Raw genomic sequence first — 13,731 nt, forward strand, 5'->3', positions numbered from 1 at the left:
GCACGCATACCAAACATGTGCTGATTTTCAACGAATTAGAGGTAAAAGAACGAGAGAGAGAGAGAGAGAGAGAGAGAGAGAGAGAGAGAGAGAGAGAGAGAAGCATTCGACCACGAGTGGAAGTCGACAAAATAGAATAAGGTTGGAAGACTTCGGTGCCTAAACTGAACGTTAGCTCCGTCCTATGTAAGGATAGCATCACTGACTGACTATTCGTGACTCGCTGGAAAGTGTTTATTTGTCATGGAAATTATATAAGAACTGCAATACTTCCGTAAATTTTGTTACTAATATATACAAACATATTATATATACATCCATATATTATATATATATATATATATATATATATATATATATATATATATATATATATATATATATATATATATATATAATACATATACTGTATATATACACATACACATACAAAAATACATACATACAGACATACATACATATATATATATATATATATATATATATATATATATATATATATATATATATATATATATATATATATATATATATATATATATAGCTAGACAGACAATCAGGATAAGGTATAAGTGAAATTCTAATACTACGCTACATTATAACTTTGAAAAACTTCATTCTTATAAGAATCGCTCTAGCAGATATTCGGTACTTATGTCACGCTATATTAAGCTGTTGAGGAGTAATTTAAAATCCATGTCAATCACTAAGACGATTTCCCATCACTCTTTGTAATCAAGCAAATGTTCCTGTGATGGATCACAGAGGGGAAAAATCATCAATTTTTATGTCTGAAAATGAAATAAAATCAAAGCAAAAATTAAAACCAATTTCAACTACTCCAAACAAAGCGAGTTTTTGTTTAAAGCAAAAAAAAAAAAAAAAAATTTGATCCCGACAACTCTGAACGAAAAATGGAATTTTCCAAATGGAACCAGAAATAAAGGCTTTCCATTTTCGTTTCCATAACCATTAAAAGCAAACATCGTAGCCATTTTTAAAGGAAATGACAACTCGAGATAATCCCCCCAAAATAATCTATTTATTGCTATGTGATTAAGCAGACGAAAAAATGGCGAAGCTATTATGAGCGGGAGATTATCGAAAACGAATCGAATGTAGTCGATTTTAATCCGATCACCCTATAATGAACTTGCTGTTGATTCTCCGAACACTGAAAAAAAAAAAAAAATAGCGGTCGTGTATTCAACCACGCAGCTGACTCTAGAAAAAGCGAATTCACGCTGCCGGTTCCCAAAGAACGTCTACGCCTCCGCGTTTACGCGACTTGTTAGTCTTCACGATTTTACCCGCGAGTTTTTCGTTGTGACAAATGATTTGAAAGTCGTTAATCGAAGCAACTAGACTTCGCTGCAGAGCGCTGAGTGTTGGCGTAATGGATTGTGAAGTCTGCATTCACAGCAACTCCCCCCTCCCAAAAAAAAAAAAAAAAAAATAGCAAGAGTCTAGGTTGGTCGGATGTAGTCCAGAGTTCCAAACCAAGTCTCTAATTCACTTCAGTAACTTATCATTATGTGGTTAAGGGCTCGATCTTGCAGAAGACTGACTGAATGTCTGCCATCCGCATGGTGTCAGTGGAAAGACCATACTGGATAACTGGCAAATAAGAACACCTCAACAGTAAAGAAAGAAATTATCTGATGCATATATAAAGCCTGTACTTCTCTATACAACGGAGACATGGTCATTTAGATAAAAAAAAAAAAAAAATTTTATAAATAAACTCGTATGCAATGGTCAGATTATATCACAATTAATGAAATTGCTGAAGGCAGATAGGGCTTCCAGATTCAATAAACTGAAATGGTTTGAAGATGTGATAACTGGGGTGAGTAGTCAATCGTTGCGATAGACAAGGAAGCAGCAGGGCGAAGAACCAAAGGAAAATGGAGTAAGAAAATTCTTATACATGTTGATGGTATATTGGGCTAAACACTTTATAGTTTCTCGTTAGACGAGTCGGTAGAGTTGTTGGCTAGCACTCGCTAGGCCCGAGTTCGATTCTCCGGCCGGCTAATGAGGAATTAGAGGAATTTATTTTTGGTGATAGAAATTCATTTCTCGCTATAATGTGGTTCGGATTCCACAATAAACTGTAGGTCCCGTTGCTAGGTAACCAACTGGTTCTCAGCCACGTAAAAATAAGTCTAATCCTTCGGGCCAACCCTCTCTAGGAGAGCTGTTAATCAGCTCAGTGGTCTGGTAAAACTAAGGTATACTTTAAACACTTTATATATATATATATATATATATATATATATATATATATATATATATATATATATATATATATGTATGTATATATATATATATATATATATATATATATATATATATATATATATATATATATATATATATATATATATATATATATATATATATATATATATATGTACATATATACTGTATATATATATATATATATATATATATATATATATATATATATATATATATATATATATATATGTATGTATGTATATGTACATGTGTGTGTATATATGTGTGTGTGTGCATCAACCCGTTTCCCTAAGTACGGGGCGGCTCGGGATCACTGCCACAGTCATACTTTCGTTGGTGAATCGTGGATGAACCTCCCGTATACGGGCAAGACAGCCTGCATTATCATACGCCGTTAACATTTAATACTCGTAGTTCATAAACTAGCGCAGAATCGCGGCTCCCCCTCAGCAGAAGGATTAGCAAAGGGCAAAGCAACATGGAATGTAGCCAGGCCGAAGCGGGACGACCCTTCCAGTCAATAATACCGAAAATGACAAATGAGCTTCGTTACGACAAAGTTGTCCTCTACGTCACGATGAATGACGGACCTGGTCGATACATTAAGGAGATTATAATGTCCGGGGCTATGATCATCATTACTATTATTATTACTGCTACTAAAACATGCAAGCAAAAAAGGCTTTTGTGTGCAAAGTGAATAAAAACAAAGACCTTTAAGTTAAATATATCTTAGTTTAACCAGACCTCTGAGCTGATTAACAGCTCTCCTAGGGCTGGCCCGAAGGATTAGACTTATTTTACGTGGCTAAGAACCAACTGGTTACCTAGCAACGGGACCTACAGCTTATTGTGGAATCCGACCCACATTATATCGAGAAATGAATTTCTATCACCAGAAATAAATTCCTCTTATTCTTCATTGGCCGGGCGGAGATTCGAACTCGCGGCCAACAGAGTGGTAGCTGAGAACGGAACCTGCCCGACCAACAAGGAACTAACAAAAACCTCTTCATATGATAAAGTCTTTATCATAACAAAGACCTTTTCATATGATAAAGTCTGCAGAATATAGCATAAAAGCTCAGAAGAATTTATATGGGATATTTTTATTGTTGTTGCTATAGATTCGGCCGGCCTTATGTCAGAGCGGGCGGCGGCTCCTAGAGCAGGATGCTGTTGTCCATAAATAAGTATGCTGTTCAGGCGCAATAACAAAATATATAACAAATATAGCCTCTATTACCTAGCAAATATGATATGAATATGGCCACATGACAGGGATTAGCAAAGACAAATTACTCTCTTCGCAGCTCGCACCTTTCTCCCAAGGTCTGTTGCGTTTCGGCCGCAACTATTTACTATTCTTCCTTTTTCCCACTAGGTGCGGGCGTTATGGTACGCATGACTCCCCTTCATTCAGGCTTTGCTCCTAAAGGCCGATGGTAAGGGCACACTGTGGGCAGTAGTCACGTCCCTTTGTTCCTTAACTCTATCTTGGTCATATTTACCACTCTCGTTTAAGGAATAATCCAGCATTCAGGTAAAATTCTTTATTACTAATACTTGAGTACATTTGGCTCTTCAGAATTCCGGTACACTCACGGCGAGCTGAGGAGACAACTGACAACTCCACAACGTAGATGTTAATATCTCCCGTGTTCAGCTAAAAAGAAACTGCTGGCAACGTTGCCTGCGAAACCTTGTCGCTAAATGTGTAATCACATGACAAGAAACACGTTTACCAATGCCAAGGTATGTATTTGTGCGTTCGGGGCTGACTACTTATTTCATATTACGCATGAAGAGCATATGATTACAATAATGAAATTCGACACGATAGTTTTGAATCTATATGAATACGTAAGTAACGAGAACTAGACGGAAAGAGGAAATAAAACCAATACAATGTAGGAATAACGGGAATGTAAAAGGCTTCCTTAATGTACCGCAGTGCTTTAGGAAACTTACAATTCATCCTTCGAAGCCTCTTACAAGCAAAAACATAAAAATATGAAAACAGTGACAGCTCACTTGGCTGACAGCGATTGACGTTACTTGTTTCTGTCTTGAATAAAGCCAGGAAATTCATATAGACTGATTCCCCTGAGACCTCGGTAATTCAGTATACAATGATTTATCTTATTACCTTACTGACCAATTCAATCAAAGTGATCAGGATCTTAAAGACACCAGTATCATTATGGCAATGGAATACACAAAACGACAGATTCTACAAGAACAAATACTACTCATAAAAGGAGTGGGTAAAGATGTGGAAAGTGCGTAAGAAGGACGAAAGAACACACTTATTACCAGAGTAATGCAGAGAGAGAGAGAGAGAGAGAGAGAGAGAGAGAGAGAGAGAGAGAGAGAGAGAAAGGCGGATGTAGTTATTGCATGGGCACGATGGAAAGGAGGTTTTTATTGGTTTGATTACAAGAGTATAGTGTTTCTTGCTTTTTCGTATACTTTATTAACTGAAGAGCATTATTACTTAATTAACACTACTCTAGCATTTAGTAAACATTTTTTGTCACATGATTGCATGTTTAGTGACATTGTTTCACAGGTAACATGGCGAAGAACCTCTTATTTGCAGCTATATGTGGAGTTGCCAGTTTTACTTATAACTCACCGTCAGTGTACCGAAATTCATGAAGCGATCTGCACCTGTCCCCTCAAAAATCGAAAAAAATAAGAAAGAGGCTCAAGATGGCAGAGCACGACTCCCGAGACGTTATGTGCCAACCTGAAGCCCGGATCAAAGTACCTTCATCCCCTCGTCCTTATATCATGACAGTTGTGAAGAGGCTGAACACGGATTATACGACAGCAAGTCTAAAAAGCTAAACACTGAGAGAGAAACACCTTTCGAGGATTACTGGAGTAGTAAACTATCCTCTCTCTCTCTCTCTCTCTCTCTCTCTCTCTCTCTCTCTCTCTCTCTCTCTCTCTCTCTGGGTGCGACCCACACCACTTGACTAGCAACTAGGTGCCCTATTCGTTGCTTAGGTCAACAAAAGTACAATGGATTCCAGAGAAAGCGACTATGTCGTACTCCCTCGTTCGGTTCGAGAATAGGACTCTGCACGAGCAGTTCGTGAGCGGAGCACTTACCTCTATGCCATGAGTCCAGAAAGAGAGAGAGAGAGAGAGAGAGAGAGAGAGAGAGAGAGAGAGAGAGAGAGAGAGAGAGAGAGAGAGCAAATTGCTGAATCATTAAAATCGAAAGGGAGCAATGACTCCCATCGTAAACTATTTAGAGGAAACTGAGAGACTGAAAAACTTCCATTACCGGCCATTGTGGAGATGGCTCCCCTAATTTAGAAGGAACTGATATTAATCGCTGCTGCTAAGCCAAGACATTCAAGATTCAAAAAGCCAAGAAACTAAGATAAAGAAAAACGAATAAATGAATGTATATAGTAAGCAGATCTATCGAAACGCATCGATACAACTCGAGCTATTTATTACATTATAAAATTCAGTATTTTATCTATGAATCCACAAATCCAAAAAACGTACAAAATGTAGATTTTATTATCTGAATAACAATGACAATGAAGGTACAAATAATGATTCTGCAGGGCAAAAATAGCCTCATTTTCTATACACAAAAACTGAACCTTTATACAAAAATAGCCTCATCTTCCATGCACAAAAATATCTGCAACCTGTCTTTTTTCTCAGGTGCAAGAAACAAGCTTTTTTTTTTTAAAAAACAGAGAACACATTGCCAAACGGCTTTACGAATAACTGGCTTCTATAAATCGAAGGGATTCATAAGGGTCATCATAATCACTGGAAAAAGATTCACAGAAATTCGTAGCTATAATATTATTATACTCTTTCTATCTTATTACTGTCCACTGTAATAATGAAGTTCAGTGCAAATAAAGGATAAAAAATTTGTGTTAATTTTGATGTGATATTTAATGTACTGAATTTCATGTAGAATTCTTCATTGATCTCTTCAGCTTTCCCTGGTCAAACATTAAATGTTCCCGAATACCGAATAAGTTTATGTATTATGTAAATACACAAGTAATACTTGTCAAACTTCATTTTACGATAAACTTCATGGAAATATTGAATGGATATGGAAAAGCCACCCTATGTATGAATACACATGCTGTACGTGCGAACACTCAACATAGAAGACGGAATTGTCAACACAAGTTTGGCACAGCGAAAATGCGAACAAAATACTAATGAAGCGTGGCGAGAGATAAAGGACCTTTCCACGATTTTGTTTACCTTTTTTGTTTCCAATCCCCTGGTATTGAAACGATAGCGCAAAAAGCTCGTTGAGAATGATGTCGTCAAATGAAATTAAAATATTCCTACACAATAACGACACTGATTTACCTAGTAACGCCCACAAGTACATATAGGTAAATTACAAGAGCATACTGGGACAATTTATACTTCAAAACACATGCACATACCTACACAGGCACACACACACACACACATATATATGTATATATATATATATATATATATATATATATATATATATATATATATATATATATATATATATATATATAAATATATAATAATATATATAATAATATAATAATAATAATAATAATAATAATAATAATAATAATAATAATAATAATAATAACTAACTTAAAAGGAAAGGGAAATCATATTGAAAAAGTCTACCGGGAACATCGACTAACAGGAAAAAATAAATAAATAAGAGACCTCCAGAAGTCAATTAGCCCTTACTTTTCTGCGAGTGACAGATTCTGATTTGGCAGGATTACCTGCCTCCATCACTGCAATAAATATAAATATTAAAAGAAAAAAAAAGTGAAAGGAAACAAGATGAAGTTGTCAAAGCTTCAACCTGGCTGGATATAGTTCAGTTCTGTTCTTGGATCAAGATTTTGTCTCAGCAACGGCACATCAGTTGCTTGGGTGATGGTCTACAGTTGGATTCAAAGTGCTGAAAAACAAATGAGGATTCAAGCCCAGTGTCGTACGGACGCGCCTCGTGGCGTGGTTCAGCATTTTGACGCTTCTTTTCGCCAAGTAGCCAACACTGGAAACAAAACTGAAGTAATTGTGCGACGTCTTCCTGGAGAAGCACGACGACAATTTGGCAAAAAAAAAAAAAAAAAAAAAAAAAAATCTTAACTTTAAATATGAACGCTTCAAGTTCTGCAAGAGACGTCAACTTACCTGACGAAGGGCCAAAGCGATAGTCCACACAGCATCGTAGGTCTGCGTCACATACTCCGTTAGAGGTTGTCCTGTGTGGGAGAACTCCTGAAGGAACTGGCTATTGGTCTGAAATGAGAAGAATGGAGATCATAAAACTCTATATTAACAGAAGTAAAGACGAAGGAAATACGTAACGTTAACGATACATAGAAGTACAATGATCCCATAAAAGGATTCGAAATTTACAAAGCCGACAGTAACGCAGACATTACATGACAGTTATGCTATTATCTGGGGAGGTAATACTTCCATTGAATGTCTGTGGAAAAAACTGCCATCAACTAATATATTTTATTAGGTATTTTTTTCGGCAATAAGACAGCACATCAGTCATTCTTTCCTCCTAAATCCTCGTTGCAATACATTATTTTATCACTTGTTTGAAAATATTTTTATGCTAGCTTGTTCTTAATCTTGGTAGCCGGTACTCTTCACAAGTGCAGGTCATATTTATTAAGTACCTGCAAATATGTTTAAACAATGTCGAATACTTCGCATACAACCACAAGTTCATTCTATAAATAGGTTGGTTGACAGTATACCAGGAGAGGGCAATGCATAAAGGCGTGCCAAAGGAAAAATCCACAAAATATTAATGACAGATTAAATAAACATTCCTTTTACTGTCACTGAATTTGAATAATAATCATAATATTACACTTACGATTCACTGCTTCGGAAACGAGTCTGTCTTTCTGTACGGTATATAAGTATAAAATCGGGATTTTATAGGAACTTTCAAACACGCTATTAATACGCCCTAATATCATGTTCTCATATCTACCCTTGAAGTACATCAGATTGGTTACTTAGCCAGCGTGAAAAAATACTTTAAAAGAGCCTTTTTTTTTTTTTAGAAGATTTCGATCTCAAAAGACTAGGCGTTACCGAGATTGAGAGATACCGTACATATACATATTACTTTTATCATCCAATTTCCGTTGAGGCTGTTGAAGTGCATATTCGCTCATACACACACACACACACACACACACACACAGCACACACACACACACACACACACACACACACACACACACACACATATATATATATATATATATATATATATATATATATATATATATATATATATATATATAATAATAGAAAAATAATTATAATTTCAATGGGTTCAAGTAAAAGTCAAGCATTCTCAATTCAAAGCGTCCGGATTTGTAAAACAAAGCAAAAGTGAATTAATTCTGCATTCATCTGAGAAATTATTTATTTGCATTTTCACCTGCAACACTAAGGTTGTCTTTCAATCTGATAAACAAGGGTTTTATAAGGAAGTAACTTAACCATGTCATAAAGCTAACCAAATGTGGCGTCTACCAAAATATGGAGAAATGATCAGCAATGCGTCATTATCAATGATCTGGAAATGTGAATCTCACGTTATCAAATTATATCTATCTATCTACCTATTTATCTATCTATATGTATGTATATGTATATATATACATACATATGTATGTATATATATATATATATATATATATATATATATATATATATATATATGAAGAAAAACTGTATGCAGTATGCCATCTAGATCATATCGCATTTGATTCCATGATTATTCGGATGATAAACAATCATGTTAGATGGAAAAAAGCAGTTCCGTGATATTCTAAACAATAAAAATAATAGATCATGTTGGCTCTTCTATAAAAACAGGGCATTTCAGATTCCATGATTATTCGGATGATAGCAACAATCATGTTAGATGGAAAAAAGAATAGTTGACGTGATATTCTAAACAATAAAGAAATATATATATTTATGCATATATATATATTATATATATTATATATATGTATATACATGAGAGAGAGAGAGAGAGAGAGAGAGAGAGAGAGAGAGAGAGAGAGAGAGAGAGAACATGAATTCATATGATATGTTGTTTTCTCGGAATACATATCTGCACCTCATACCGTACGAAAGAAATAACTGAATGAATCAAGGAGTGAGAGAGGAAGCGATCTACTCACAAGGCCGGATTCGGATGCGTTCTCTCCGATGATGGAACCGTGATTGGCCACCAGGAAGGCTCCTTGCGTCGCCTCCACCAGCTGTTGTCGGGAACAGCTGGTTCCCTGCGTGACCTGCCACCAGCTGTCCTGCGGAGCTCCTGAGAGTACCCAGGCATAGTCTGCCCCGTACATGCCCAGATGGTAAGCCTGTAAGGATAGGAAGAATAAGATAATGTGAGATTTTTTCCTTTCAAATTTATCTAAATACTTTAAGAAGAACTGAGAACATGAGAGATGGAGTGAAAAAAAAAAGACATCCATTTTAGCGAACCCTCTCGAATACTGCATAAAAATTTGTTACAAAAACATATTTCTTAATTAACTGGTTTGATGACACCTGTAAATAAAATAACATTATTCGCCAGAAGGCTTATTTACTCTCAAGATAGTTCCTCGTTTGACGGGTCGGTAGAGTTCTCGGCTAGCACTCTGCCAGGGCCGATTTCGAGTCTCCTGCCCGGCCAATGAAGAATTAGAGGAATTTATTTCTGGTGATAGAAATTCATTTCTCGGTATAATATGGTTCAGATTCCACAATAAGCTGTAGGTTCCGTTGCTAGGTAACCAATTGGTTCTTAGCCACGTAAAATAAGTCTAATCCTTCGGGCCAGTCCTAGGAGAGCTGTTAATCAGCTCAGTGGTCTGGTTAAACTAAGGTATAATTAACTTTTTACTCTCAAGATATGTATAATTCAGCAGCAATGATAAACAACTTTGTATACAACATTGCATCATGAATGAATGAATACGGAAGGATCTGTCCTTAAGCAATAATGGTGATGATGATCATGATAATTATTGTAAAGATGATGATGAGGAGGAGGGGCGCAATATTAATCATCATTTAACCAGATATCTTCATTATCTCCGTGAGGAAAGAACAGGCAAGGACATTCCCGGTATTTTCAACACGCGCGCACACGCGTGTGTATATATATATATATATATATATATATATATATATATATATATATATATATATATATATATATATATATATATATATATATATATAGTGAGGATTGAAAGGGATTCTATCAAACGGTAGACATCGGCAGATGCAAGGTGAAGGATCAGTCCTTTATTCCTTTTCTGAGTACTTTATTATTGCTGCAACGTTTCAACACGTAAAAGTCCCATTTTCAAGCTATAAAAAGAGAGAAGACAAACGTTAAAATAACAAACTCCGAACAAAGATTAACGCTTAAAAAACTATACAAAAAATATAAATGACAAGTAAAAAGATAAGGAGGAGTGATGACCATAAGGTGCTGAAGGAACAGACCCAGTGACAACAATTCGGGCCGGGTTCAGCTTCGACTTTGCTCACGGGAGATACAGGGGTGTTGAGGAAGACTGGGTGTTTGACTGTGGAACGAGTTGTTTAATGAAGTGATTCTAAGATCGCTTAATACTGTTCGTTAAAAGTTTGGCCTATAATCTTAAAATCATTGTAATTTATGTCAGATTTACATTTCTTTGTATGTTCACGTATACATGAAAATTCAGGATTAGTTAATTTAACACTTCTTCTATAGCTAACGCCTCGATGAGAGTCCAATCTCATTTTGAGTAACCTCCGTGTGGAGACGACGTACTTCCCAAGATTACATCTAGGGCAGTTAAATAGATATATGACTCCTGAGGTCATGAGTGCATGAGTTTCTCCTTATGTTTAAATAGAGAGTTTGTTATTTTAACGTTTGTCTTCTCGTTTTACAGCTTGAAAATAGGACTTTTACGTCTTGAAACGTTGCAGCAATAATGAAGTACTTAGAAAAGGAATAAAGGACTGATCCTTCACCTTGCACGTACTGATATACCGATATATATATATATATATATATATATATATATATATATATATATATATATATATATATATATATATATATATATATATATATAATATATATATATTATATGTATATATATATATATATATATATATATATATATATATATATATATATATATATATATATATATATATATATATATATATATATATATATATATATATATATATATATATATATATATATATATATATATATATATATATATATATACATATATATTTGCAAACATTGAGCTACAAGTATCGTATAATTCCGAATTCACTATACTTTTGGAATAACTTTCACTCAAAGGAAATTATAACTGATAAGTTCATGGCCCCTAGTTAGGATTCTAACCAGGTCCTTTATCTTAGAAACAACAGTAAGCAGTCACTTTGACTATTCGGCTTCCAAGAGAAATATAAGTTGCTGGACTCTGCTATACATATTCCTGTCGAATTCAAGCTTTGCAGTAAGAATCGACACCAACAATCTCCTCCATAGTAACTGATTTATAAGATTGTAACAAAGGGCCCAGGTTCGAATCCTTTCTGGGGATGAAGCACTTATCAATTATATATCCCCTTGAGGGTAATTTACTCCATAGGTATAGTGAATTCGATATTTAACGATATTTGTGGTTTAAGAAATGTGAATATAAAGAAATCACGCGTGTATGTGACAGAACACTCACACACACAAACATACACATACACAACACACACACATATATACATACGTATTTTATATATATATATATATATATTTTATATACTGTATATATATATATATATATATATATATATATATATATATATATATATATATATATATATATATATATATATTAGTAACGTTTCAACAGCCTTATAGCAACAAATTCGCTTGTAAAGTAAACTCATTTTCAAAGCATGCCGCTTGCCCGTTGCTGTCATAAAAAAATGACACTAAATCTACTCAATCAATCCTCAGGTTGACCTTAGCTTGGCTATATAGTTTCACGTCATCGAAGCGATGATTCAGTTGATCTTTCGCATTCATAATGATAAGGATTACAGTATAAACATGAATTTGGGCAGCGCACGAATGCCTGCAAGTTGTGGTGAACGGCTCTGTACGTGACAAGTGAATCGACATGCTGTTACATACACAGTTGTGAAAGTGTGTCGAGGGGATATTTGTGGCAGTGCCTATTTTGCTATAATCGCCGCCGACGCCTTCCAAGGAAAATGACTCGTGAAAAATGAGTTATGACTGTAATATACATATCAGCAATTCTCGTTACCAATAACATAATTAAATGAGGGAGAAAAATTCAACGTCAACTGAAATATTCAATAGATTCAAGAATAGCAATATGACATGCAAATGTAATATATCTATTTTCAGACATTCCGTTAGTGATGAGCTCTGTAATGACAGGCTGCAACATCACGCCACTGATTAACATTAGCGTCAGAACACCTGATGAAGGGGCTCAGTTGTTCTCAGGTGCAAATGAGCTCCAGGAACCATAACCTTGATCTTGGTGTTTGAATCAAAACGCCAATTGTTCCTTTTTGATGAGATCTGCTTCATCCTTTCTTATATGTCCGTGTTTCCAGCACCGGGGGAAAGCCAACAACGAGTACAGTCATTACATAATTTCTTATTTGAATAAACTCTGGCTTTTTAAATGTATGCAAAAGAAACTGACAATGGATTTTTCCTATACGTTACTGAAATTTATATTTCTAAATATTATCGAAATTTTCTAGATATTAAGTTAAATGAAAAGCTGAATAACCTTCACAATGATGTTCGTAAAGTAAATTTACTTTTGAAAACATATTAAGGCATAAAATTGCTCAATTGTCCAAAAATCTTATCGGTGTGAAATTCTAAAAGGGATTTCAATTAAAATTATTACAAGGATTTTAAGGCCAGGCGACTTGCAGGATGATTACAATCACACGGAGGTAGAGTAGTGCGCATGCGTTAAAAAACAAATACATCTGTGTGCGTGTGTGTGTGTGTGTGTGTGTGAGAGAGAGAGAGAGAGAGAGAGAGAGAGAGAGAGAGAGAGAAACGCAGGAAGACAAAAGAGTCGGAGAAGACTCAGAATAACAAAATAACGAGCTTATAAGACATGAAAAAAAAGCTATAAAGGAAAACAAAGGGCGAGAGGTAAGGCATATGAGAACAAGGAGATAAAAAGGAGGGATTATTCTGTAATAATAAACCTCGTTCACTGGAGCAAATGCGCTCTGAACTTGTGTTTCCGATCGGAAGGGTGTTCTATATCCCTCACAAATGCTCAAACACAAAGATAATCATACTGTGTCCAGTGAGTCTCGAGGTTTTAT

At 35.1% G+C, this 13,731-nt stretch overlaps 1 protein-coding gene across 1 annotated transcript in view; it reads right to left on the reverse strand.

Annotated features, from left to right (window-relative positions):
• The window catches only part of GABA-B-R3 (gamma-aminobutyric acid type B receptor subunit 3), a 336,872-nt gene that overhangs the window by 128,891 nt on the left and 194,250 nt on the right, over nucleotides 1-13,731 (reverse strand). The window contains 2 exon segments of the mRNA XM_067108995.1: nucleotides 7,465-7,572; nucleotides 9,504-9,692. Of these exon segments, the coding sequence (XP_066965096.1) occupies nucleotides 7,465-7,572; nucleotides 9,504-9,692 (297 nt within the window).

Source organism: Macrobrachium rosenbergii, chromosome 9 (assembly GCF_040412425.1).
Source record: "Macrobrachium rosenbergii isolate ZJJX-2024 chromosome 9, ASM4041242v1, whole genome shotgun sequence".
NCBI lineage: Eukaryota > Metazoa > Arthropoda > Malacostraca > Decapoda > Palaemonidae > Macrobrachium > Macrobrachium rosenbergii.